The sequence below is a fragment of the Globicephala melas genome, chromosome 1 (assembly GCF_963455315.2).
Source record: "Globicephala melas chromosome 1, mGloMel1.2, whole genome shotgun sequence".
NCBI classification, from domain to species: Eukaryota; Metazoa; Chordata; class Mammalia; order Artiodactyla; family Delphinidae; genus Globicephala; species Globicephala melas.
Window position 1 is genome coordinate 170258588 of NC_083314.1, and position 26681 is coordinate 170285268.

The 26681-nt window shown below is 52.4% G+C and overlaps 1 protein-coding gene across 3 annotated transcripts in view; it reads right to left on the minus strand.

The window, feature by feature from the left end:
* The window catches only part of EPHB2 (EPH receptor B2), a 184457-nt gene that overhangs the window by 12709 nt on the left and 145067 nt on the right, over positions 1-26681 (minus strand). Inside the window, exons 6-9 of one of the 3 annotated variants that reach the window (XM_060309824.2) lie at positions 12719-12843; positions 4656-4818; positions 2211-2319; positions 1244-1311 (exon numbers count right to left, since the gene is read on the minus strand). In XM_060309824.2, coding sequence (XP_060165807.1) covers positions 1244-1311; positions 2211-2319; positions 4656-4818; positions 12719-12843 — 465 coding nt within the window. The remainder of the gene's footprint in view (positions 1-1243; positions 1312-2210; positions 2320-4655; positions 4819-12718; positions 12844-26681) is intronic. The other 2 variants (XM_030875434.3, XM_060309817.2) reach the window with 2 other exon arrangements.

Consider the following 26681-nt stretch of genomic DNA (forward strand, 5'->3'; position numbering starts at 1 on the left):
GCTGTTTCTGAACCTGCCAGACATGTTCCAGCCTCAGGGCCTTTGCACTGGCTATTCCCTCTGCCTGGGATGCTCTTCCCTCAGGTTCTACACAGTTCGCTCCCCCAGCTCCTCTGCACCTTTGTTCAGGGGAAGCCCTCTCGCTGAGGCCCACCCCTTCTCCCCTATTTAAAAATGAAGCGCTGACCCCTGCAGCTCCCAATCACCCTGTTCTACTTTGCTTTTTTTCCCATGGCACTTTTTATCTTCTGATATACCATACGCTTTACTCGTTTATTGCATGTGTTTTAAAAAATCCCCTGTGCCTCCCACTAGGATATAAGTTCCACCAGGGCAGGGATATTTGGTTTGTTTACTAGTGTGTCCCCAGCACCTAGAGCAGGGCCTGACATACATCACGGGCCACAACAAATATGTGACAAACGAAGCGATGTGCTGATGACCCCCTTACTTGGCGGCCAACTGAGGAGCCCTGCGGCACCCCACTGAGCCCATTTGGAATTCCTGTTTGCTGAGAGAACCGAAGCGAGGATCCACATGTCCCCTCCCTGCACAGGTTGTTGGTTCTGCCAGGGTCAGACGGAGAGGAATCTCTGCTCTGCTCTTCTCTCTGATCCGCTCCCCAGGAGGGGCATCTGCTCTGGGAGTGTGTGGCTCACGTGCCCCCAGACCTGGCTGAAGGTGGGGTGGGAGGGAGCAGGAAATGGAGGCACTGAGCAGGCACAGCAGGGGGCCTCCTGCCTCCCTTCTCTCCCCTCCCAGGCCAGAGCCTGGGCTTCTCACCATCTCACTCAACTCCTGTGTTTATTCTGCAAGGCTGTACCCAGTGCCTGCTGTGTGCGGGGCCGCCAGCTGGCGCTGGGGAAGCAGTGGTGAGTGTCAGACAATTTCAGGTCCCCACGTGCCCCCAGCGTAATGGCGGGGAGAAAGGAAGCGGCCGTCACCGCGCAGCCAGGTAGGGGGGCACGGTGTAAGCACAGACGAGGGCCCTAAATCCAGGGTGGGGTCAGGGAAGGCTTGTCAGAGGGGTCTGTATCTGATGAGGCCTGAGGGAGAGGGAGGGACCCAGGTAAAGAGAAGGGGGAGTGCTTCAGGCAGAGGGAGTGGCATGTGCACGTTCGTTCGGGGAACCGCTGGGCATCGGTCTGACCGCAGCAAGGGTGGAGGCAGTGATAGAAGGCTGGACAGGTTGCTGGGCACTGGCAGTGAGGGCCCGGGTGCTGGCCCCGCTGGGTATACATACTGTGGCCACTGGTGTAGTGCTGCAGCTTGTCCGTGTACTCCGAGTCAGCGCGCTCAAACCCCCGTCTTCTGGAACAAGAGCAAAGGGCTGGAGCCACCTGGAGGCACCCGGGGAGCTGGGAGCCACAGTAGGTGATAGGGAGAGGGTGGGCAGGCCCTTGAAACCACCCCCTTGCCAGAGGACGCCCTGCTGGCCCCTGGCCGAGCAGCCTCACCCATCCTGGTCCCACTCAGCTCTTGCCACCTCTCCTCCTTCAAGTCCAGGCTCACGATTTCCCCTGTCCCCTCACCAGCTGAGCCCCTTTCAAAGAGCAAAGTCATCTCTGGCCATGGCCCCTGGCCCCAGAAACTCAGGGACTTCTGTCCATCTGACCTTATGACCTAGTCTGTTCTTAAGTGGGGAGCTCTAAGGAAGAAGGGAGAGTCTTTGCATTAAGCCCAGCAGAAGTCCAGGAACCGGTCCCATCGCCTGCCTTTGCCTGTGCTGTGCCAGCCACTTGGGATGCCCTTTCCTGCACCTCTTCCTGTCTGTGTCCTCTCCCCTTCCTTCCAGCCACCTCAGCCAGGGGGGCTTACCCGAGTTCCTCAGTCTGCTTATGGCCCTATTCATGAAGGGGCCTCTACTAGAGCAGAAAGTAGGGTGATTGGTACTCCCTCTCCACCATCCCTGGCTCCCGGCATCCTGCAGTCTTTCCCACCCACTGTTCTGAGACGTCCCTTCATGCTGGAGTATTAGTGTCTCAATGTGCCACCTCCTCGAATAGCGGACTTGTCCAGGGCAATGCTTGACTCAAAGGGATGGACTGCCAACCGTGGCCATTTAGGCAGTGGGAGGCCACTTGTGGGTCTCCAGGCCACCCGAGCCCCTCCTGTCCCCTCTGTTCACAGACACTGTTCAGGAATGGCAGAATGGGCGGACAGCCGTCTTGGACAGCCAGGCCTGGACCAGGCCGGGGGACACCACCCACCTGTTACACACGATGGCGATCACAACCACAGCGATGAGGAAGACCAGGCCAGCCGCCGAGGAGCCGATGATGAGGGGCAGCTTCTCCTGGATGCTTGTCTGGTACTCGGCTGGGGAGAAAGCACAGCACAGTGTTCTCACCTGGCTCTGGGGGTCATGACCCCCTGTATCCCCAACACACTGGGTCTCCTTGGATCCCAGGTCTGTTCCGCTCCTGGCAGAGCAGCTGTCATGCTCGGGTGGAGAACTGGCCGTCACTCCCTCACAAGTAACCTTGGACAAGTCCGTGAACTGCTCCAGCTCTCAATTTCTCATCTATAAAATGGGCATAATAATGCCTGCATCTCAATTTGATATGAAAATCAATAATAATAATTATCTGACACATATACAGAGGCAGTTAAAAGCACAGACTCGGGCTTCCCTGGTGGCGCAGTGGTTGAGAGTCCGCCTGCCAATACAGGGGACACGGGTTCGTGCCCCGGTCCGGGAAGATCCCACATGCCACAGAGCGCCTGGGCCCGTGAGCCATGGCCGCTGAGCCTGCGCATCCGGAGCCTGTGCTCCGCAACGGGAGAGGCCACAACAGTGAGAGGCCGGCGTATCGCAAAAAAAAAAAAAAAAAAAAAAAGCACAGACTCTGAAGCTGAACTCCTTGGGTTTGAGTCCCAATGGTGCCACTTACTATCTGTGTGATCTCTGGTAAAGTGACTTACCTCTCTATGGCTCAGTTTCCTCATACGTAAAGTGAGAAGAATAATTCCCATTTCATGGAATTTTTGTGTAAAGGACTTAGCATAACTTGTAGCACATAGTGAGCACTCAGTAAATATTAACTACTATTGTTCTTAAGTGTTTTAAGTGTCTGTCATGGTTAAGTATGTTATGCATCTTGTGTAATTCTCAGAATAGTCCTATGATGTACTGCCTATAATTATCCCATTTAACAGATCAGGAAACTAAGGCTTAGCAAAATTGTGATTTGCTTAAGGTCACACAGTTAGAAAGTGGCCAGCGCCAGCATCTGAACCCAGGTCTGTTTGATCCAAGGCCATGGGCTTAAGTGAGATAATGTGTAAAATGTGCCCAGCATTGGCCCTGGCTCTTGGAAACCATTCGGTGCACTCTCAATGTCATCAACATCTTCATTGTTTAAAATTTTATTATTACTACTTCTCATTGCCTCCATGACCGGACAGGAACTTATGGAAGTCAGGGACTAGGTCATTTGTGGGTCCTTAAAACCAACACATATTTGTTGAATTAACAAAGAAAGATCTTGAGACAGTTCCCCAATCCCCAGGTCAGTGACCCTCATCCAACATGCAAGAGGACCTAGAGAGGTGAAAAACGCTGGCCATGAGGAAGGGGGATTTTCCAGAGGAGGTGAATACTAGAAGAGATGGTGGAGCTATAAGGGAGGACTTTTGTGATAAGACTTTGTGAAAAGAATTCAGGGGTCCAGGAGCCTCTGAAATGTTCAACCAGGCAAAGGCTGAGGCCCATGCCCAGTGGTTGAAGCAGATGCTAAGAAGGGATACTGAAGTCTGGTCATAAGTATTCTGCTCTGGAGTTTGGCTGGTTGGGGAAACGGCCCCCAGACTCACAGCAATGACAACTATGACCTTAACTACTATCTGGTGAGCACTAAGTATGTGAGATGTAGTGCCAACACTGTGCTACGGCCTGTACCTTTATCCCCCATCCTGACCCTAGTTTGATGATGATAATGATAATGAGTTAGTTGTTATCATCCCCATTTATAGATCAGAAAATTGAGGCTCCGAGTGGTAAGGTGAGTTACTCAGGACCACACAGCTAGAGCTGAATTAGCACTGTCAGGCATTAGAGTCTGCATTCTATAACTGTGCTGCTTCTCAAAGATTATTAGAGCAGGAAGGGTGCTTAGAGACCATGTGGTCCCAAACTTGGAGACACAAAGCACACGGGCTACAACCTTCCATTCTCTTGCCCAGGGAAGACATTACTAATCCATCCCTGCACTTCTCCCTGCTGAGCTCAGATGTGGCTTCAGAATTCTTCTCAAACCAACCGCAAGTCACTGGAGCAATGTATGGATAAAATGTTTGCTCTCTCAGATGGAATATGATACTTTCATTTCATCGATGAGAAGAAACTGGCCCAGGGAATGGAACTGGCTTGCTCAGAGTGGCTTTGCAAATTGGGGCTGAGCTCCCAACGGTCCTGGGAAAGGACATGATGGTAACGGAGGAGCTCATATCTTTTCCGGGCCACAGAAACAGTCCTCTATATGTGGCTGTGCGGTTTGTACAGTGCACAAAGGTTCTCACCCGGGAGGGAGGGAGAATTGACATCTAGAAGAGGGGGTGCCTTTTCTAATTTGCACAAAGGCACTTTGTAGGAGGTGGTCCTTGTTCTGTTTGTAGAGTCAACACCCTTCTCCTGCCCTCTGCACCCTGCTTACCTTCTGTCATGGTCTGGAAGTACATCTTGCCACTGTAGCGCCCGTAGCCCGCCACGGTGCGTGCCCGCACCTGGAAGACATAGATGGCGCCGGCTTTGAGGCCCTGCACAGTGACCGTGTTGGTGGGGCTTTTTATGGCTGTGGCGTTGTACTCACTCAGCTCCTGCCGAGGAACAAAGAAAACAGTTAGTGAGGTTGTAGCCCAGAGTCCACCATCCACTCCTGCCACTTGGGGCAGGTCTGGCTACTGGACAAACATCTGTGGTTCCAAATTCTTCACTCCTTTCCTGTAACAGAATCACATACCCAAACCTTTCGCGTATGATTTGCAACACTTCCCACAAAAGAAGGCAGGCATATTTCTTTGCCTCACGGATGCTGAATTTGTTCATGTGACTTGGTTTGGCTGTTGGAATATTCTAAAGGACGTAATGCAAGTAGAGGCTTTACATGTGCTTGTTGATTTGACCTGGTCTCTTATGCTTCTGCCATCTGCCATGGTGAGGCTTAACCTGGGTAACAGCTGGTTCCAGAAGGAGAAACTTGTGAAGAAGACCTTGACCTAACTCCTAGGCTGAAACAGCACCACCTCAGTTGACCCACAGACAAAAACCTATGAGCAAGAAAAATAGCCACTTGTTGTTGTAAGCCACTGGATTGTTGGAATTGTTTGTTCTGCAGCATCATCTCAATAACAGCTGACTAATACACATATGCTCAGTGGCCACTGTATGCAGACCCTGAAGACTAGACTGTGGGTTCTTAGAGACAGCAGGGAGAGGGCCCAACTTATTCACTTCTGCATCCCTCTTCCTGCCTCATGCCTCTACGGATTAAGTGGACAGACCCCCTTTCAGCCTCAGCACATTTGAGTGAGGCAGGAATTAAGGCCCAGAAAGGGAAAATGATGCTCAAGGTCACATACATCAGTTGGTGGCTGCTTTGGGACTCAAACTAAGTATCCTGCATGGAGCTGCCTCTAATACCCATGCCTTTGGATACCCAGGACCTGATGTTCCCTCCTTTGAGAGAGGAGAATGCCAGTTCTGACCTGATCACTGCCCAGGGTGACCTGAGGAGTCTGGGACAGGACAAAGATCCAGCTGCTGCAGTGGGAGTGGAAAAGTGCTTGAGTTGATGCAGATGTTTACCGGCCTACATGATGCTTGTTCAGGTGTCTGTCAGCTACCCAGCAAACCCTCCCCAAATACCCTCTTTGCACTAGGCCCTGGGTTGGGCACTAGGGACTCACAGGAGGTAAAGCAGAGACCCTGGCCTCCTTGGAGAGCTCAGTTCAGCAAAGCAAATGGTGGGGAGGTCTTAACCCTTTGAGGATCATGAACCCCTTTGAGAAACCGATGAAAAGCTATGAACCCTTATGTAGAAAAATGCACACCTGATTGTACATGTTAATCCTGTACGTGGCCGGGTACGCAGAGCCCTTGAAAACTCTCATGAAACAATTAAATTCAGTGTGAGCAATGTTATTACAGATAATAATTGTAACTACAATCCTATTATGTAATTACACAACTACACTGTAATAATGTAATTACAATGTTATTATAGTGTATAGGTTAAAGGGAACTGGAGCCAGACTTTCTCGGTTCAAATCCTGACTCTATTATTTACTACCTTTGTGACCTTGGGCAAGTTCCTTAACTTCTCTCTGCCTCCTTTTCCTCACCTGTAAAATGGGGATAATAATAATAATAGCTACCTCAAAGCGTTCAGAGAATGAAATGAATTAATATGTATGAAATGCTTACACGGGTAGGGTAAGCGCAGAGAGCCCAGGGGCATGTGACCTGGCCTGGCTGGGGGATATCAGATGATGTCAAGGAAATCTCCCTGGAGACTGGGGGCAACTGGAACGGAATCTTAAAGAACAAATAGAAGTCACGCAGGCAAAGAAGCGGGAGGGCGTTGCTGGGAAGGAGCAGCAGGTGCAAAGGCAAGGAGGTGAGAAAGAGATTGGGATGTGGGGGCAGTAGCGGATAGGCAGCCTCTTCTCCTGAGCCAGATCACCTGCCTACTCCTCCAGGAAGCCTCCTTGACTTCCTCACCAGATGTGCCTCCCCTCCTCTGAGCCCTGGAGTACTTGCTGTCTGGTTTCGGCTATGTCCCGTCACCTTAGGCCCATGCTCATCTCACTCCCTTGATTGTAAACTCCGGAGGGAAGGGGCTGTGTTTCGTTCCCCTGTACCAAGCACAGGGGCCTGCATGCAAAGTCCTTTGCCAACGGCCACAGGGCGAAGGCTGTACTCCTTAGCCTGGCATTCCAGACTCTCCATGACTTGCCTTTTGCCAGTCTCTCCTGCCACATCCCCAGGGTCCTCCAGGCTCCAGCTATATGCAACTACTTCCCCTTTCCCTAGTAGGACTGCCAGATTTAGAAAAAACAAAACAAAACAGAATGCTCAGCTAAATCTGAATTTCTGCTCAACAATGAATAATTTTTTAGTATAAGTATGTCCCGTGCACTCTTTGAGACATACTTATACTAAAAATATATTTTAAAAAATTCAAATATAACCTGGTGTCCTACATTTTATTTGGCAATCCGACCTTCCCTGGACACTCTGAGCCTTTGCAAGTGCTGTTGCCCCTGTCTGAAATACTATTTACTCATTTGCCTGGCAGTTCCCTACTTATCATTCAAGACTCAGCACAAGTATCGCCTCGGCTGGGGAGACTTCCCAGATGTCCCAGCCAGAGACTGCAGGTCCATTGTCTCCTCTCCCACCCACTGTTCTGATATAAATGTGTCTTCTCTAAGCCTGTGGGTTCCCTGGGGCAGGGACCTTGTCTGGTTCATCTCTGGTACCCCCAGGCTGGGCACGTAGTATGTGCTCACTAACTACTGACATAATGAATGAATGAGTGAATGTTAAACTATTCATTCTATGAACCTGGGATGCAGTCCCATAGTTGGCCACTAGGTGCCGCTGTCCAGCACGGGATGGGCTCAGGCTTGAAAAGGGGGATTGGATTCTGCAGACGGTGGCTGCCCGCTTAGAGGCTGGAAGTTGAAAGTTTCTGATTGTAATGAGGAGATGGGAGGAAACTGTTGGTGGCATAGGTGCCTCGGGAGATTTAGGCACTAACCTGAGTGGATCCCTTCTCTAAAGCTAGGCACAGGACTGAGCATGGGATTGAAAGTCATTTCAAAGGCCAGTTCTTCCACTTCTTTGCACTGTGACCTTGGGAAAGACCCTTCACTTCCCTGAGCCCGTTTTCTATTCTGGAAAATGGAGCAATAAATGCCAACTTTTCAGGGTTGTTGTGAAGATAAAATTTGATCAGGTAGTGCCTGGCACATTGGAGGTGCTCAAGAGCCATCAATTCTCTTCCCTCTCCCCTCTCTTTGAAGTCCCATTATCTGCATAAAGGTTAAGCACCAACAGATTATGGGAAGAAATTTAGTATGAAATCCACTAGTGCTCAGTTTAGATCCTTACCCAATGGACCAATGAGGCACTGGCTGCATTTCTTAAGCCCTCTCAGCCTCGGTGCTCTCATCGCTAAAGTGGTATAACACCACTATGTACCATACAGGGTGACTGTGGAGATTTAATAGGAAAAAAAGGGGAAAGCTTCTTTTTTTTTTTTTGCGGTACGCGGGGCTCTCACTGCTGTGGCCTCTCCCGCTGCGGAGCACAGGCTCCGGACGCGCAGGCCCAGCGGCCATGGCTCATGGGATCTTCCCGGACCGGAGCACGAACCCATGTCCCCAGCATCGGCAGGCAGACTCTCAACCACTGCACCACCAGGGAAACCCAAGGGGAAAGCTTTTACCATCGTCTCTAGGACACCTAAAAACTTAGTAAATGTAGGCTACCACCATCACTGTTATCATCAACACGTGATAGAGTAGGCCTTCACCAACGGTCATTAAATGAATGAGTGACTGCAAAAGTGAATGAATGAGTGACAAACCTCTCCGTGTAGATACAACTCCATGTACACTGGGCAACAACCTGAATGCAGCCTGGACTTTCATAGTTCACTCCTTGCTCCCCCAACCATTGTCTCTTCTGTCTGAAATATCCTTTCCCTACACTTCTGCCAAGTAGAAGTTTCTGTTGAATAAACACATAAATCGATGTGGCCTACGAGGGCCCATCCGCCTCACAAATGACTCTTCTTGAGCTCTTGGGGAGCCAAAGGGAGCGTGAACCTGTGTGCTTCAGGGCAGCTGCCAAAGGAGGCCACCTCCCCTGGGATGCCAGAACCAATGGAAACGGCCAACCATGGTCTGGCTAACACCATTCGTCAACGGCATCCAGAAACCTTCTAGCAACGTGGTTGTCAGCTCCGGGCTCCAGGCAGGCTGGGAAATCCCAGCGGAGCTGGGGAAAGGCCAAACGGAGAGGCTGCTCCAAAAGAGCCCTTTCTAAAGAAGGAAAGGAGGAGTGGGAAGCATGATGGGGGGTGGGGCCCACAGGGGACTGCAGGGCTCAGTTCCTAATCTCCCTACCTGGAAGGGTCTGGAGCATTCATTAAAGAAATCAACTGCAGGCACCAGGAGGATGCTGGAGTGTTGGGTAAGAGCTGGCTGTGGACTTACCAGAAACAAATCTCACCACGAGCAGCCCGGCTCTGCCTCCCCAAGGGTGGGGCTGACTCAGAAAAGTAGAGGTGGTGGCTGGGATGTCAGAGATCAGGGATAGAAGCCACGTCTGGCTCTCCTGCTCACCCTCTGCTGGTGTCTTCCCCGACACTTTCATCAACAACTTTTTCTTTCTCTCCTTAAATCCTGCCTTTCTCCTGGATCCTATCCTTCCACTTCTGTGTTTCCTCTGCACCCTCTCTTGTCTGTTCCTGGCTACCATCTCCCTACCCCTGGCAAGCACTGCACCTACCTCTGCAAATCACAAACCCACATGTGCCCCCGGGAAAAGGCACCACCATCCACTGGGAGTCATCTTTCACATCTCCCTGGTCCCCTGAGTTCCAAAGTATTGGCTGAATTTGTCAGCTTCTCACCATCTCTGCTGCCAGCCCTCCAACTCCATGTCACCATCATTTCTCTCTTGGCGTCCCATAAGAGCCCTGTGCTGGGTCTACGGTGTCCCTGGGACCCCCTTGCAGTCTATTCTCCACATGGCAAGTAGCAGGAATCTTAAAAGTAATAGGAGTCAGATCACATCCTTCCAGAATCTCCTGATGGCTTCCTATCATACTCCATTAAATTGAATCCAGACTCTAACGGCCTGGAAGTCCCACCACAACCCCACCCTGCCTCCCTCCCCAAACTCCTCCCCTACCAATCCCTCCCTTGTTCTGGTCGTTCCTGCCACTCTCGCCTTCTTTGTTCCCTGAATGCAGCTAGCACACTCCTGCCCCAGGGCCTTTGCACATGCTGTTCTTGCCATCTGGAATGACCCTGCTCTCATCACTTGTCTGTCTGGTTAACTCCTAGCATCTTTCAAGGCTCGGCTCAAATGTAACCTAAATGAAGATTTCCTCTCATCCATGCCAGGATTATGGTGGCCCCATGAAACCTTTGCTGGCCCTTCTGTGGCCTGTAGCACATCTTGTCTAATGGCTATTTGTGTCTGAACCTGTCTTTTCCCTTGGACTGTGAAATCCCTGAGGCCTTCAGGCATGTCTGGTTACTCTGAGTATTCCTGGCATCCAGCAGCCCAGCCCAAAGCTGGTGACAGTGAATGTTGAACAAACCAGAGTCCATCTGCCCACTTGCAGAGCCAAGCTGTCTCTTTCTGCACCCAGGCCCTGGGAGGAGGGGTTGACAGAAGTAAGGCCACGTCTCATCAGAGCTGTACCTCATGTCTGCCCCTCTCTTGCCATTTGTGCCTACAATTCTCCATCAGGGCCTGTTCCTGTCCACCTCTTAACAGTCATCCCAGAATATCCCTGGGAGAAAACTGGGAGGCAGGAGGGCCAGGTGAAGTCTTCCACTTAGCAGCTGGGTGCTCTTGGACAAGTTACACAACTTCCCTGTGCCTCAGTTTCCCCTCCTGTCCAGTGAGACGAATAGCACTGCTGCGAGGATGAATGAGGTAACAGAGGTGATGTGCTCAGCCCATAGTGGGCACTCAGGAAATGTGAGCAGGTGATAACTATGGCTGCTGCAGGGCCTGCTGGTCCTGCCACCCCTGGCAGGGGCCTGGGGATGCCCAGGTAGCGGCGGAAAGTAGGACAGTGCTGCCTCCTGGTTCACACCTCCGACAGCCTCCCCAGCCCCTCCCTTCTCGGTAGGAAATGGGTCGTAGGCAGGACCCGCGCCGGGATTTCTCATTTCCGTTCCAATCTTTGGGGACAAATGCTTTCAGTTTCATTTAATCATAAAGCTTCTTAATTAGTTTTTTTTTTTTTTTTTTTTTAATTCTGAGCTGCTAAACTGTCCCTGCCAGAGGGGGTGGAAATGCTCTGCAAAGGCTGGGGCTTCCTGGGCCTGGGAGCAGCTGGTCCAGCTACCCTGGGTGCCCAGCTACTTTAAGGCTCTCCAGGGCCCAGCGAGGGTGGAGTTGCTTCCCTCACCTCATCCCAGCTCAGGCTGTCCAACAACACCTCAAGCACCTACTGTGTGCCAGGCGAGGGACACAGCGGAGGTAAGGCAAGGTCTCCACTCTCTACCGAGGCCACGGGAAGGGATCCACTCACTCATTTATTCAGCCAATGCTTAGCAAGTGTCTCCTTGGTGCCAGGCCCAGGGCGCTGGGAGCAGGTGGTGTACTGGACAGATGTGGTTCCCGGTCTCTCGGAGTGCACTGCTTAGACGAGGGGATGAGCAAGGATGCAATCACAAACCAGCCGGGTGAGGCTGGACAGGTGTTTGCTGAACCTCTGAGACTCACCAGAGTTTGGCCGACCCAGGGGTTAATAGAGTGGGAGGGCTGGGCTGGGCCTCAGAACGCGGGCCCCAGCAGGGCTGGCTGCAAATGACTCCCCCTCTCTTCCTCTTGGTCATTAGGGAAAGCTTTTCCATCCTTTTCTATTTCCCAGTGGGCTTACCCTCAACTAATGTACTTCCTGTAGTCATTTACAACCTAGTCTAAATGGGAGCCCAGTGATCCCTTTCCCAGGGACAGTCTCTGTGGCTATTGGGTGTCTCGGGGAGCAGTTAAAAACGTCATCATCCCAAAGAGAGAGTTTTCTGGGCCTCTGATGTCCAGCTGCTCTGTCCCTGCTGACTCTGTACTGTGCAGACCCCACATTCAGATGTGCTGAGCTCACCTGGCCTTACATCATGTAGCTCTTGCCCACCGAGAAGCAGGCAGCGCAGAAGAGGGAGGAAGGGAAGGCACACTTGTCTCTGCTGAGGGCCAGGCAATGCTGGGCACTACACCTGCCTTTTCTCCCTAAACTTCACAGCCGCCACACGAGAGAGGTGGTCTCATTTGTATTTGACACAGGGGGAAACTGAGGCTCAGAGAGAGAAAGATGCCCGCCCAAGGTCACACAGCTGGTTATGGATGGAGCTGGGATTTGAACCTACAGCTTCTCATTCCTCGTCCAATGCTCCTTCTTCTACACCAGTGGCTTCCAACCCTAGGTCCCTGAGGGAGTAATAAAGGTCTGATTTAAAAGCTCAAAGAGAAATCACTCTCTCCCCATACATACAAAGGGCACTCAGGCAAACAAAAACAAGTGTTTTAGCTGGAATCAGAGCAACATGGGGAGGAAGCTCCACCCTCTCACCCTGTCAGAAGCTCTCTTGAGCAGTTTCAAATCTCTGCTTCAGAATGGGTAAATGACTAATTATTACTTAAGAAATGCAGCTTTTGGGAAAACCAGTTTTTTCAGAACATCAGGCCCATCAAAGTCAAGATGAAAGGGGTCTTGGTGGGGAAAGGGCTGTGACCACTGCATTTCACTGAGATTGTGGCCTGATCCCCTAGACCAGAAAAGCAGGACTCAGAGAGGTCAAGGCAACTGCCTGAGGTCTCACAGCTGGGCAGGAGTGGAGCTGAGGCCAGTGCTCTTTCTGCTTCACCAGACTGCCTAGTCTTGCGGGATGGCAGAACCCCAGCACCAGCCTGGAAGGGGGCCCTGCGGGAGGTGGGAGTGGGGAGAGCGCCCAGGAGCACAGGTACCTTCTCATAGTACTGCAGCTCGTAATCCAGGATGACGCCATTGGGCTGGTCGGGCTGGGACCACGACAGGGTAATGCTGTCCACGGTGCGGCTCACCTGGTGCATGATGGACACGGCCGATGGAGCTGGAAGACAGGTCAGAGGTCAGGTGTCAGGGGTGGGCATGAGAGGGTGCAGTTTCTGGCCCAGCCTCAAAGGTGCCCAGACAGAGAGCTGTGGGACCACAGAGGGGAAGGCGTCTGGCTTAGGCCACACAGCCAGCCTGGGGAGCCGACAGGGTGCAGGGCCACAGGTGCTGCTCTCATGAGGCACCTTCAGATTACAGACACCGACAGCTCCAGCCATCCCTGGGGAAGCTCAGCCGCATCAACTCAAGACAGATGCATTGGGCCCCTTCTCTGGTCCGGCCCCAAGTGGGTTGGACGAAATGTTTTCTCTCTTGGAGGTTACAGTCTACTGAAGCAGGGGACATACAGACCCTAGACAAGGGGACGGGGCTCTGGGACAGGGAAGCAGAGACGGTGGGAGATTCATTCATTCCTTCAACAAATGTGCACTGAGTGCCTCCTATGTGCAGGGATACTGCAGTGAATAAAAAGGACTGCGAAAAATAAATATATAAAAATAAATCCATAGCTACCATGGAAGACAGTTTGGTGGTTCCTTAAAAAGTGAAACATAGAATTACCATATGATCCAGCCATTCCACCCCTAATCATATACCCCAAAGAAATGAAAACAGGTACTCAAGCAAATATTTGTGTATGAATATTTATAGCAGTACTATTCACAACAGCTAAAAGGTGGGAACAACCCAAATGTCTATCAACAGATGAATGGATAAACAAATTGTGGTATACATATATAACAGAATATTATTTAGGCATAAAAGAGAATGAAGTACTAATGAAGTACACTACAATGAGGATAAAGCTCAAATACATGCTAAGTGAAAGGCAGATGCAAACGGTATGGTCACATATGGTCTGGTCCCATTTATATGAAATATTCAGAATAGGTAAGGTGATAGAGACAGTAAGCAGATTGGTGGTTGCCAGGGGCTGGAGGAGGGAGCATGGGGAATGCTGGGTACGGGGTTTTCCTTGGGGTGATGAAAATGATTTGGCACTGGATAGAGGTGGTAATTGCCCAACACTGTGAATGTACGAAATGCCACGGAACTGTACACGTTAAAATGGTTAATTGCATGTTACGGAATTTCACCCATCCCTCCCAGCAGCGTTGCTAGTGCCCTCATGGAGGGTGGTTAGGTGTAGGAGACAAGATGTCAGAGGAGGGACTTCCCTGGTGGCGCAGTGGTTAAGAATCCACCTGCCAATGTAAGGGACACGGGTTCGAGCCCTGGTCTGGGACGATCCCACGTGCCGAGGAGCAACTAAGCCCATGCGCCACAACTACCGACCCTGCGCTCTAGAGCCTGTGAGCCACAGCTACTGAGCCCACATGCCACAACTACTGAAGCCCGTGTGCCTAGATCTCGTGCTGTGCGACAAGAGAAGCCACTGCAATGAGAAGCCTGCACACCGCGTTGAAGAGTAGCGTCCGCTCACCGCAACTAGAGAAAGCCCGCACGCAGCAACGAAGACCCAACACAGCCAAAAATTAAAAAAAAAAAAAAAAAATGTCAGGGGAGGCTGTGTTTAGTGCTAGAAGGACCCTTAGAAATAATTTAGTCCCATCCCCTCATTTTACAGGTGTGGAAACTGAGGTCCAGAGGGGGTTGTGAGCTGCCCAAGGTCACAGTGAGTTCCAGCTTGCTGCCCCTTCCTTGATTCCTTCTTGCACAGAGCACCCATGCCTGTGCTTTTTGCCTGCGCAAAGCACAAAGCACCCACAACGTACTAGCCATGGCCCTGGGCCCTTCACACGTGTGTGTCCTGAGCTGACTGTCAGTGAGGGGGCAGTATTAGCCCCACCGACAGGTGCAGACCCCGAAGCTTAGAGAAGCACAAGGCTTCCTGAGATGACACAGCCTGTCGGTGGGGGAGCTGGCATTGGAACCCAGGTCTGCCACTCTCCAGAGAAGGGTTTGTCCATGAGTTCTGACCCGGTCCTTCCCTATTGTGTGACTGGTCCCAGGAGGGGCTGAGGACTCACCAGGGTGAGAGGGGCACCTCCTGCAGTCTCTCCTGGCTCCTGGGCAGGTCCGTGACAAGCGGATGCCCTGTCTTGACCATCACGGTGATTCCTGAAGGAGGCTGAGGCTGACCCTTCTCCTCCCACCCAAATCCTGCTTTCTAGGGGCTCTGACCACACTGACATGAGCATGGATCAGGGACCGGTAGGGGATCCTGGAGGATTAGTGCTTAGAGAACCTCATCTGTTTCCTGCTCTGTCTCTGTTCCTTTGTCCCCAGCGTGGAGGGAGCTGTCTATTGGTCAGAAGACCCAGGCCCTGCTCTCTGTCCTGCTACTAATTGCCCGGGCAACCTTGGGCAAGTGACCCCCCCTCTCTGGACTTGGTTCCTCCTCTGCACAATGGGCACAGCTGGAAGATCCCTGTGATCTTGCAGCTCAAATGTTCCCTGCCTGGCCTTCCTGGTTAGCCCTTGTCCTGGAGTTGGATCAGCCCAGGGGCCAGCGTGGGCCGAAAGGGTCTAGGCTTCCCTCCAGCACCCCAAGGAGCTGTGGAAAATTGGCCCAAGACACCCCAGATGGGGTGGCAGCACCCAGAAGAAGGACTTGGACCCTGGCCTAGGTGTCCCTGAAGAGCCTCTGTTCTTTCTGCCACGCCCCCCCCCACCGCCCCCCCCAAGGGAGGGCTGCCTGTCCCTCAGTTTGGCTCCTTGCCCTGCCAGGGGCAGTGGGCCTCCTGGGAAGATCAGGGACCCGGCTCCCAGCAGTTTCCTCCTTAGTCAAACAAGGAGACTCTGTCTTCCTTGTTCCCTGCCACGGTATCAAGAAGACCCAATCCAAAGGAGGGGCCCCACCAACCACTGCCTATTGAGCACCTACTAATACTGGGCTATGTCCTCAATACACATGTACCCATTTAATCCTCACAACAACCTGTGAAGCAGACCTCCTTCAGCCCATTTTGCAGATGGAGAAAGTGAGAATCACAGTAAAGGGACTTGCCTGAAGCTACATAGATAGTAAGTGGCTGGACAAAGCAACATATTCTCATGCTTCATGAAGTCACTTGAAGAGCTTTCAGGGTTGTGTGTATGTGTATAATAATAACAAGGAAAAAGCCACTGACCTAACACTTACTGAGCTCTTATTCTGTGCCAAGCCCTGTTCCAGGTACTCAACACCTATTAACACAGGTGTAACACAGAATTCTCACAACTGCCCTACGAGCTGAGGGCTATTAACATCCCCAGTTTATAGATGGAGACACGGAGGCTTGGAGCTGTTCAGTGACCTGCTCAAGGCTCATGCGGCAAGGCAGTGGAGGGCTAGCCCTTGAACCTGGTGGCTCAGGCTCTCTACCAGCGCAGCCCTGGTTACCATGCGGTCAGCCCAGTTCCAAGTAAACGTTCACCGGAAATTAATGAGGAAATTGCTAGATCCCTGTGGAGGAGTGGTCAGAGCTCTCGGTGTCTTGGTTTCCTCATCTGTAAAGTGAGCCTAATGGTAACGTGCCCTGGGGGCTGTTGTGAGGACAGATGAATGAAAGCGTTTCAGGTGCTCAGTGCGGTGCCTGGCACGTGGTCAGTGCTGTGAGTGTTCACGGGTATCACTAGGCACTGGCCACTGTGCACTGAGCAGCTGACCTGCGTCATTTTGTTTGATCCTCTCAACAACAGTGTGGGATGGGGGTAAATAGCTGCCATTTGCAGAAGAGGAAACTGAGGCTCAGAGAGGTGTGGTGACTTCCCCAAGGTCACACAGCTAGTGAGGAGCTGAGCTATGCCTGAAGCTGAACTATCCTGCCCCAGCTCTTTTCCTGTTGTCCCTCAGAGCTGGTCCTACTCTCTGTCCCCTCCCTCCTTGAGCCTGTCTCCAGTCCCAGCCCCACCCCTCCCTCTGGCGCCACCATTGTGTAGAGCTTGTTCTCCTGGACTTCTGGCGGCCCTGGCTCCTCTGTGAGGCCCGGGCTGTCTGTCCCTCTCTCCAGCCTGTCGTAGTCAGCTGCCCGTTGAAAACAACAAAATTGGTCACTTTTGGAGTTTCCCAGATCTGGGCTAATCTGGGGGATCCTGGCTGGGGGCTTACCCTTCCTGCTGGCCCAGGAAGCACCCCGCCCCCAGGCCTCCCCTAAGCTTCTCAGCCCCCCTCAGACAAAACACAGGGCAGTGTGACCACTCAGGGTGTGTGTGTATGTGTGTGTGTATGTGTGTGTGTGTGTGCGCGCACGTGCGCTCATGTGCGCGCATTCACATGCACTGGAAAATCAGTGAGGATGCTTTAAACTCAGCCACTAGGGATTTGAGGAGGGATATGCCCTGACCCTGCCTCCAAGGGTCTGAGGATAATTCTGGTGTGAGGGGCTGGATGAGGTCATCTTCAGGGCTCCTTGGAATGCTGGGATCTCTCACCAAGGTGGGAGGGGTATGTATGTCGTGGGGGGCGCGTGCTGCCACTGCATGTCTGTGGAGCATCAGACATGCACTGAGCCCGTAGGGATAGGTGAGGAGTATTCTCATTACGCCGCTACTACGTGCATTTACCTAGTGCTTCCTGCTGAGAACTGTAGAATACTCAGCTAAGGAAATTCCAATCCAGCCCCCAGAAGGGCAGTCTAGGTTAGTGGCTGGGAGCCCAGAGGTGGAATCAGAGAGACTTGCATGCAACTCCCTACTCCTCCACTCTCCAATACTGTGACCGTGACCAAGTTCTCTTAACCTCTCTGAGCCTCAGTTTCTATACCTGTCCAATGGGGACCCTTACCTGGCAAGGACGCTGTGAGGATGAAAGGAGAAATGCAGGCAAAGGTTTACGTGTGACGCCCAGCACCATCAGGAGGGAGATATTATTAAGACTATTTCAATAGAGTAGAATGCTACCCAGGGCTGGGGGTTGGAGGAAATGAGATGTTGGTCAAAGGGTAAAAACTCCCAGCTATAAGGTGAATAAGTTCTGGGGACCTATTTACAGCAGGGTGACTATAATTAACAATACTGTATTATATACTGGAAAGTTAAGAGAGTAGATCTTAAATATTATCAACACACACACACACACACACACACACACACACACACACGCAGGTAATTATGTGAAGGGATAGAGGTGTTAACTAACCTCACTAAGGCAATCATTTTGCAATATACATGTGTATCAAAGGAGTATCACAGGAGTACTCCTTAAACTTGCATATGATCTATGTCAATAATATCTCAAGAAAGCTGGAAAAAAATTTCAATTCAGAGTCACTGTGATGTTGGCACGATGCTGGGTGCTGGGGCTCAAGAGAGGAACCTTGCAGGGTCTCTGCCTTCCAGGGGGCACAGTCTAATGGAGAAGGCATATTTGTTTCAGCCCAATGAGTGCCTGCTCCAGGCTGGGCACCATACTAGGCAGTGGAGAAACCATGAGACTTGGACTTGGTGTGGAGCTCCTGGACCCAAGCCTCCGTTTTGGAACTCGGCCAAGGTGATCCAGTCCCAAGCAGGGGTGAAGCTGCTCCTTCCACATCTCTCCCTGCAATTTCACCTCCCAATAATGGAGGTGAAAGTGGTAGCATGTGTCCCTATAGATTACTGGACTTTTCCGACTTGAGTGGAAGTAAGGAGATAACCAGGAGACCTTGTTAAAACTCGTATTACTGGGCCCCTCCTCCCGCCCCCAGAGATTCTGGTTCAGCTGGTCTGGGATGGGGTCTGAGAATTTGTAGTTCTAACAATCTCCCAGGTGATACTGATGCTGCTGGCCTGTGGCCCCTATTTTGAGGAGTAGTGGATTCAGGGCCAGAGGAGGGAAGTAACTTGTCCAAGGTCACACAGCAGGTAGAGGTGGGCCTGGGACTAGAGCCTAGATCAGCTGAGTCCTGGTCTAGTATATTTTCCACCCACCATGCTGCTTCTCCCAGCCCAGCTTCTGCCCGAGACTGCCCCTCTCATCTGCCCAGGCTAGAGTATTCCTCCGGGGCCCACGGACTCAGAGTCTTGACGCAGTGGTACAAGTAGTTTCAGGAGAGGCACAGGGATGGGGCTGCCAAGGCAGGTGGGGGCCAGACCTCCAGGCCGAGGAGTTGCTTTGTCGCAAAGGCACTGGGGAGCCACAGAAGGACTGCGGTTCTGTGCCTAAGGAAAGGCAACCTGTTCCTTAACTAAAACGCAAGCTTGTCATCTGGACAACCTCTGGATGCCCCATGATGCCTTAAAAAGTAAAAAAGAGAAGGCCCCACAGCTAACACCTAACAATTCCTTGTTCGCTCTACACCAGGCACTTTTCCAAATGCTTTACGTCAATTAACTCATTTAACATTCACAGCAACCCTGAGAGGCTGGTATTACTGTTATACTCATTTTATAGGTAAGGAAACGGAGGCACTGAAGTATGAGGTAACTTGCCCAAAGTTACCAAGCAGTGGAGCTGGGATTTGAACCCAGGCCCACCAAAGTCCAGCATCTCCTCTCCCCTCCATTGTCTGTGGCCGATGCAGGCTGACCACAGAGGTCTTGAAACCAGTGGGCCTCAGAGGCTGCTGCAAAGCTAACTCCGTCCGGCTCTGGCTGACTCCCCTCACCCACCACCCACCCGCTGCCCTGGCTCTGGGCGCTCAGCTGTTGGTGGAGGCAGGTCCCCCACAGCCATGGGGGTCTGGGCTCGGCGGGCTTAGCTGGCAGGCTTGGGTTACAGGCAGCTAACCCAGGCTCTGATCCCATAAGCCCCGTAACCCTGGGTGTGGCAAGGAGGAGGCATTTGCTGGGAAGATGATCAAGGCGGGCCAGTGAGGGCCAAGGAGGGCTGGCCTTTCTCCTGGAATCCAGGGGGATTAACGGCGGAGAAAAGGGAACAGCTGGATGTTCTCCCATCCCTCCTGCTGCCCGCCGCCCACCCTGAGGTGTCAGGTTTCCCTGTAAGTTGGTCTTTAGGGAATTCTGGTATTTTCAATTACCAGCCGGGCACACCGGCAGGGGGATGGGATCAGTGGCGCCCCGTGACCCCTGCCAGGAGATGGAGCCCCAGGGAGCAAGCACAAAAGAGGCTTGTGGTCCAGAGGTTAGGGGAGGCTGGCCAGGCAGGGCCTGCTCTGCGGCGGGAGCAGGTGATCGGGGGCCCTGCTGCCCCCAGCGAGCCCTGGGGGAGCTTCCAATCTCTTCACCAGCTGAGACCTGGGGAAGTAGCCTTCCCTCTGTGTGCCTCGTTCCCCCTCAGGGCGTGGATCCCTACTGAGTCCATGGAGTGGCCCTAATTCCTGTCTTCTGACATCCTTTACACGTAAGAAAAATAAATCTCCATTTGGTCTAAGCGACTGTGGTAGACTGGTTGTATTACTTGCCTCTCTGTCTCTATATCCTTTGCCCTGTAATTTGTGTAATCAGCCTCTGACCCTGGCTCTGGGCTTGGCCGTGTGACATGCTCCGGCCAATAGAATATAAGCAAATACGATATAAGCAGAGGCTTGAAAAAGCCCTCGCATGTACCTGCCAGCCGTCTAGGTGCCCCGCCATGGCCACAAGAACACGCCCAGGCCGACCTGCTGGAGGATGAGATACATGGAGCGGAGCTGTTGCCCCAGTTGTCCCCACCAGGGCCATTCCTGACCAGCCCACCGCACTCAACCCCAAACATGCAATAGATCCCTGACAAAATCCAAAGAGAAGAGCTGCTGAGGAACCCAGAGTAGCTGGAGCGCAAACATATGAATGCTCCCCGCCAAGACCCATCCAACCAGGAGACTCACGAGCTAGATAAGTGCTTCTTGCTTTTACGCCATTGCTTTTGCGGTTGATTGCTAAACAGCATTACTGTGGCAGCGGCTATCTGTTATTCTTCCTCCTGTTACAGGCAAGCTGAACCAACCTTAGATGATAGTCTAGGCGGGCAGTGCCTCCCCTGCAGAACGCTTGGGAGGATGAAAGAGGACGAGGCATTTAGAGCCTTCAGCCCAGGGAGGGACGCGCCCTCCCCCTCTCTCTTCCTTTCCCCAGGCATGGGCCTCGCTGGGGGCCCTCTTGTCCTATCTCTCTCTGATCCTCTCCACCCCCAGGGAGAGAAGTAGGTGAGTACATGATCATGCCAGTTCTAGAGACCAGCCACTGTGTGCCCGCTCCACAGGAGGGCAAAAGGATCAGAGGAGAACATGGCTGGCAGAAAGGGCTTTGGAAAGTCGGAAATTTTTCCATGAGAAAGCCATGTGGAGTGGTGTCACGGACAGAGACTCTGACATCTGGCGAGGGTGTTAGAGACCAGCTCCGCCAAGGGCCTGCTGTACCATCTTGGGCAGCCACTTAGGAACCTCTCTGGGCCTCAGTTTTGCTCTCTATAAAAGGAGGTGTTTGCACTGGATGAATGCTGATGTACTCTGACTTACGTGTGCATGTGATAGGCAGAATAACGGCCCCCAAAGATGTCACGACCTAATCCCGGAATCTGTGAATACGTTATCTTACATGGCAAAAGAGACTTTGCAGATGTGATTAAGGTTATGGCCCTTGAGATGGGAGATTATCCCGGATTATCCAGGTAGACCCGCTCTAATCACTTGAGATCTTAAAAGAGGAGAATCCTTCCCAGATGAGAGTCAGACGAGAGAGCGGGAGCTTGAGGGGGACCCGACGCCCTGTTGTTGCTTCTGAGATGCAGGGGGGCCTCGTGCAAGGACCGGAGAGACGCCCCTGGGAGCTAGGGGACCTCCCAGCTGACAGCTGGCAAGGAATCGGAGACCTCAATCCTAAAAACACATGGAGTTGAATTCTGCAAACACCCCAGTAAGCGAGGAAACAGGTCATCCCTTAGAGCCACCAGCAGGGAACACAGCCCTGCTGACACTTGATTTTAGCCTGATGAGATCCAGACTAGACTTGCGACCCACGGAACTGTAAGGTAAGAACTTCGTGTCATTGTAAGTCGCTAAGTTTGTGGCATTTTGTTGTAGTAGCAACAGGAAACTAACATACCTTCTGATTTCATTTCTAAGTCTAGCTGCCATCTATTGTGCCCAGTGCTTTGTCCACATTGTTACTAACTTGGCAACCATCTTGCAAAGCTGAGATGATGGAAACATGCCCATTTTGAAGGCGAGGTCTCTAAGGCTCAGAGAAGTAAGGTTCCCTAGACAGCCCGGTCACATAGCTTGGGAAGGGGCGTGCTGGATGAGGGCGGAGTTTGTCAAGTTCAGCACTGATGCCTTTTTCTCCCACACGACCCCCTAGGACATGATGACGGGGGATCTTCCTAACTGGTCAGTCAGTATGGGTGGCCCCAAAGGCTGCATTTGCTCAGCCAGGCTGTGGTGTGGCAGGTCTAGGTACACAGCTTGCCCTACCTGTGCAGGAGGCTTGGCTCCAGCCAACGCTGGGCCCTGAGTATGCAGTGATGTAATTATTCAGGCTCTGCCAGTGACTTGCCTGGTGGGCAAGTCATTTAACTCTTAACACCTTGCTTTCCTTACCTGTAAGATAGGAGAATAACAGAACCCACTGAGGTTGGGGAGATTCATCGTTCAGGACTTGGTGTCTGGCAAAAATAGTAAACCACTTGCCAAGTGTGTGCTATTGTATGATTCGAGTGAATACAGAATGATCTCTGCTTTTTGAGTGCCTGCCATCCCAGGCAGCCTGTGAGGTACCTTGAGAACATGAGCTCAAAGCCTCACAGTGACCCGCAAAGAGGGGGTGGTAATGCCCATAAGGAGGATGCGATCCGACGCAGGCTAAGTGACTTGTCTGGGGCTAAGTGCCGGTGAGCAGCTAGGCTTGATTCAAAGCCAGGTTTGTTTGCCTGATTCCAAAGCCCAGACCCTTCCCTCCACCCCTGGGACCAGGCAGAGGTGCAGCTCTTCAGGGCTTGCTTGGGGTGACAGTGTGTCCGCTGCAGTCCTGGAGGGAGGCCCGGAGTACTGGGGCCAGCCCCTAGCACAAGCCCCACGTGGCTGAAATGCTGCCTGCACCTAGGTCTGCATGGCTGCCGCCGCCTTGTCATTCGGATCTCAGCTCACATGCCACCTTCTCAGAGAGGCTCTCCTCTGACACTCTGATGCTGCCGAGGCTCGCCCTCCCCCTCCCATCCACCTCTATGTTGTCTTGTTTGTGTCGGGGACCGTGGACTCTGCACAGCCAGACTGAACCCTGCGCCTGCCCCTTCCCAGCTGAGTGAGCCCGGGCACGTGCTTGACCTCTCCCAATCCTGTTTCCTTATCCTCCAAGTGGGGATACGCAGCCCAGCCTGGCCTCCTGTCTCTGGGGGGCCCTGAGAGGACTCGTGAACACAGACGGAAAGGCATTCTGCAGTGGCGGAGTATAGTTCGAAGGCAGCGTGACGGCTTTATGAAGTCAGACGACAGCTCTGGCCCTGGTGAATGCCAAGGGATAGCGAACAAGGCCCAGTCACTTGCCCAAAAGAAATACTTTTTCCTTATAAGGGCATGAGCTAGATATTTATATATTGAATTTTAGGGTCCAATTAAAACGAAGCACTGAATACATTTGTCTGGAAATCAAGTCCCCAGTCTTGTTTTCCAGCCTCATCGTACTTCTCCACACCCCACCTCACTCCATGCTTCTCTGGACCCCTGGGCAACTGCTCACCAAGCGTACATTGTGGTGTGCCCCTGCCTAGGCTCCAGGAGAACCACAGGGAGGGAAAGGAGACTCACTGTGAACCAGTGCGTGGTGGTGGTGGGGAGACAGGAATGAAATGATCAAAGACGTGAAGCTAAAATCTCAGCCACGGGAACTTGAGGGCCATGGTGCTGGGGGCCTGTGACCAGGTCAGGAAGGTCAACGAAGATGAGCTAGGTCAAAAGGAAGGGGGAGGGTTTCCCTGGTGGCGCAGTGGTTGAGAGTCCGCCTGCCGATGCAGGGGACGTGGGTTCACGCCCCGGTCCGGGAGGATCCCACATGCCGCGGAGCGGCTGGGCCCGTGAGCCATGGCCGCTGGGCCTGCGCGTCCAGAGCCTGTGCTCCGCAACGGGAGAGACCACAACAGTGAGAGGCCCATGTACCGCAAAAAAAAAAAAAAAAAAAAAAAAAGGAAGGGGGAAAGGGGCAAAGCATTCCAAGCAGTGGGAACAGCATTTGCAAAAACCCTGTGGCAGAGAAGCTTGGTGCCTTGGAGGAAGAGAAAGGAGAACTCTCCCTCCAGTCTGCCTTTTGTACTTCCCTCTCCTAGGATACCTTCTTCTCTGCACGATTCCATCTCTGCTTATTAGAAGCTTCTTTATTCTTCAGAGCTAAGCTCAAATGCTTCCTCTTCAGGAAGTCTTCCATGGCATGCCTTTCTCCCATTCCCCAGGAGGAAATGATTTCTCCTGCCTGTGATCTCCCTCACCTCCCAGACCCCTCCTTGGGTCCTCATTTATGCCATCTGATATGTAAACTCTGTCCATGTCTTATCTTCCCAACCAGGGCATAAATCTCAATGGCAGGAACTGTCTGTTCTACAGTGTAGACTTGGAGTTTCATGGTCCTGGGTTTAAATCCTAGTTGAGCCCACTTAGTAGCAGAACTTCGCATAAATGACTCCGCTTCTCTGGGCCTCTGTTTCCTCCTCTGGCAAAGGGGGATAGTGCGGTGAGGGTGTGTGTGGCTGCACAGCCCCCAGCTGGGCTCTGGGCATCTATGAGAGAGGGGGGCTTGTTAAGGGGTTTGGAACAAAGAGGAGGGGGAAAGGGTGGTTATGACCCAGAAAGCCTCAGGGCTTTGAGGGCTTACAGGGGCTTGGACTCACTTAGACCTGACTTTCCCAAATTTGTCTGATGCTAAGAAACACTTAAGCCACTTGTTTAAAATGCTGATTCTCAGGTCTTATTCCTGGGGTTCTGATTCAGCAGGTCTGGGGTGGGGGCAGGGGACCTGTGTTCTGAAAAAGCTCTCATACAGTTCTGATGCACAATTTGGTGGGGAAATTGAGGCCCAAAGGGAGGAACTGATTTTTCTTAAGTGTGATAGGTTGGATGGGTGATCTCAGCTCTGCCTCTTTTGTAACAGCATCACGCACCCACACTCTCTGCCAAAGAGCCCTGCAGGGTGCGTTCACCGTGGATGACTGTGCCACAGGCAATGGCATGGGTTTATGTGGCCTGGCTTGGCTCGGCCACTTGTGTTCACACCATTCACCACAAGAGAAATAAGCCTGGGGGGCTGCTAGTCCAAGGAGAATGAGCAGACATATGGAACAGACTGAATCCAGCCCACATTCTGGAGCTCTGCCCACTTCAGAGGACCTGGTGCCGATTAGCTAAACCCTAGCTGACCCAGAGACTAGTGAGTGAGAAAATAAATATTATTGTAAAATACTGGGTTTGGGGGTGGTTTTGTTATGCAGCATCATTGCAGCAGTAACTGACCAATACACTAAAGTCACATAGCAAATGAATGACAAAACTGGGATTCAAACTCAGGTCCCCTGTTCCTAACCCGGGGCTTGTTCCTCACTGCTTCTGCCTTTTAATCCTGAGGGCTCCCCCTGCACCCTCCTCTCTGGGAGCCCTCACTTCCACTCTGCCCCATCTCTCTATTCTCTGGGAACTTCCAGCTCCAGACAGGAGGGGTCCATCCCAGAAGCCTTTGCTGCTAATAAGCTGAGCTGGTTAAGTAGGCAGTTTGACACTCAGGGCTCCCAAATGGATGCAGGGGAGGCCTCCACAGCTAGGGAAAGAACTCCAGGGGCTCTGGGGAATTCTAGCTCCTCCCAGGTGAAGAGAGTTCCCTCGCCTCCACCCCCCACTGGGAGCCTGGCTTCCCTCCCTCAGAGCTTTGTCAAGCTGGAGAGACTCACAGCCAGGTGTGTTTGCCAACAGCTGCTGGCTTTGGAGAGTTCTCTCAGATTGCCCTCCTTGAGTCAGTGCCATCCCAACCCCAACCTGAGGGCGGCTTAAATGTACCCACGGGCCTGCAAGTGCTGCAGCACATGCTCGTAACCGCACCCTCTTGGCCCAGCAGCACCACGAACGCTGACAAACAAAACCACACTCCTTCCCACACACAAACACACGGACGGGCTGAGCCACCTTCAGATATACAAACTCAAGCCCCTCAGATTCAGACACACCCATGCTCACAAATGCACGTATATGTGAGAAGCCACATGGCCAGTCACGTGCAATCACAAACACATGGTCACTCGGACATAGCCAACGACACACCACACATTCTCACAAATATGCACACTCACACACGCACGCTCATCAGACCCACAGTCATGGTTCCCTGGATGCACCGTGGACTGTGCTGAGGACTGGAGTCTGTTAGACCTAGTCAATGCCTGCCTTGCACCCTGCCTAGCTTAGTGACTCAACTTCTCTGAGCGTCATCTGTGAAACGAGGACACAGGTTCCTCCTACTCCAGGAGGCCAGGGGGTGGCAGTGAGGTCACGTGTGAAAGCATTCCTCAACCAGGCAGAGCTGGCTCCCCATCCCCCTCTGGGTCCTTAGGCATGCCCTTCCTCCTTCTCAAATTCCATTTATTTCTATCATTCCCTTCAAAATTCTGTTAGTCTTTCAAACTGCAGGTCAAATCCTGCCCCCTCCAGGAAGCCTTCCTGGACCTCCATCTCTGGATGCCCTGAGTGCTTACTGTGTGGGCCCCACCTGGCATCAGAAAGGTAAGCTGGGCAGCCCATTCACTTTCCGTCCTGGAGCCTGACCTCCCTTGGCTCTACTTAGATGGGGTCCAGATCACGCTTCACAGCAGGGGCTTGGCAAAGGTTGCTGAGTGAGGAACTGGGGGGCACACTCACAATGCCAACCACAGAGTCTTCTGCAGGAACCACAGGAACCAGAAGGTTCTTGAAAATCTCACATGGCCCTCGGGTGGGGATGAGGCTGGAAAGCGCCTCCTGGACCTGGCCATCTGGAGATCCCAGGTGACCCTGAGGATAGTGGCTT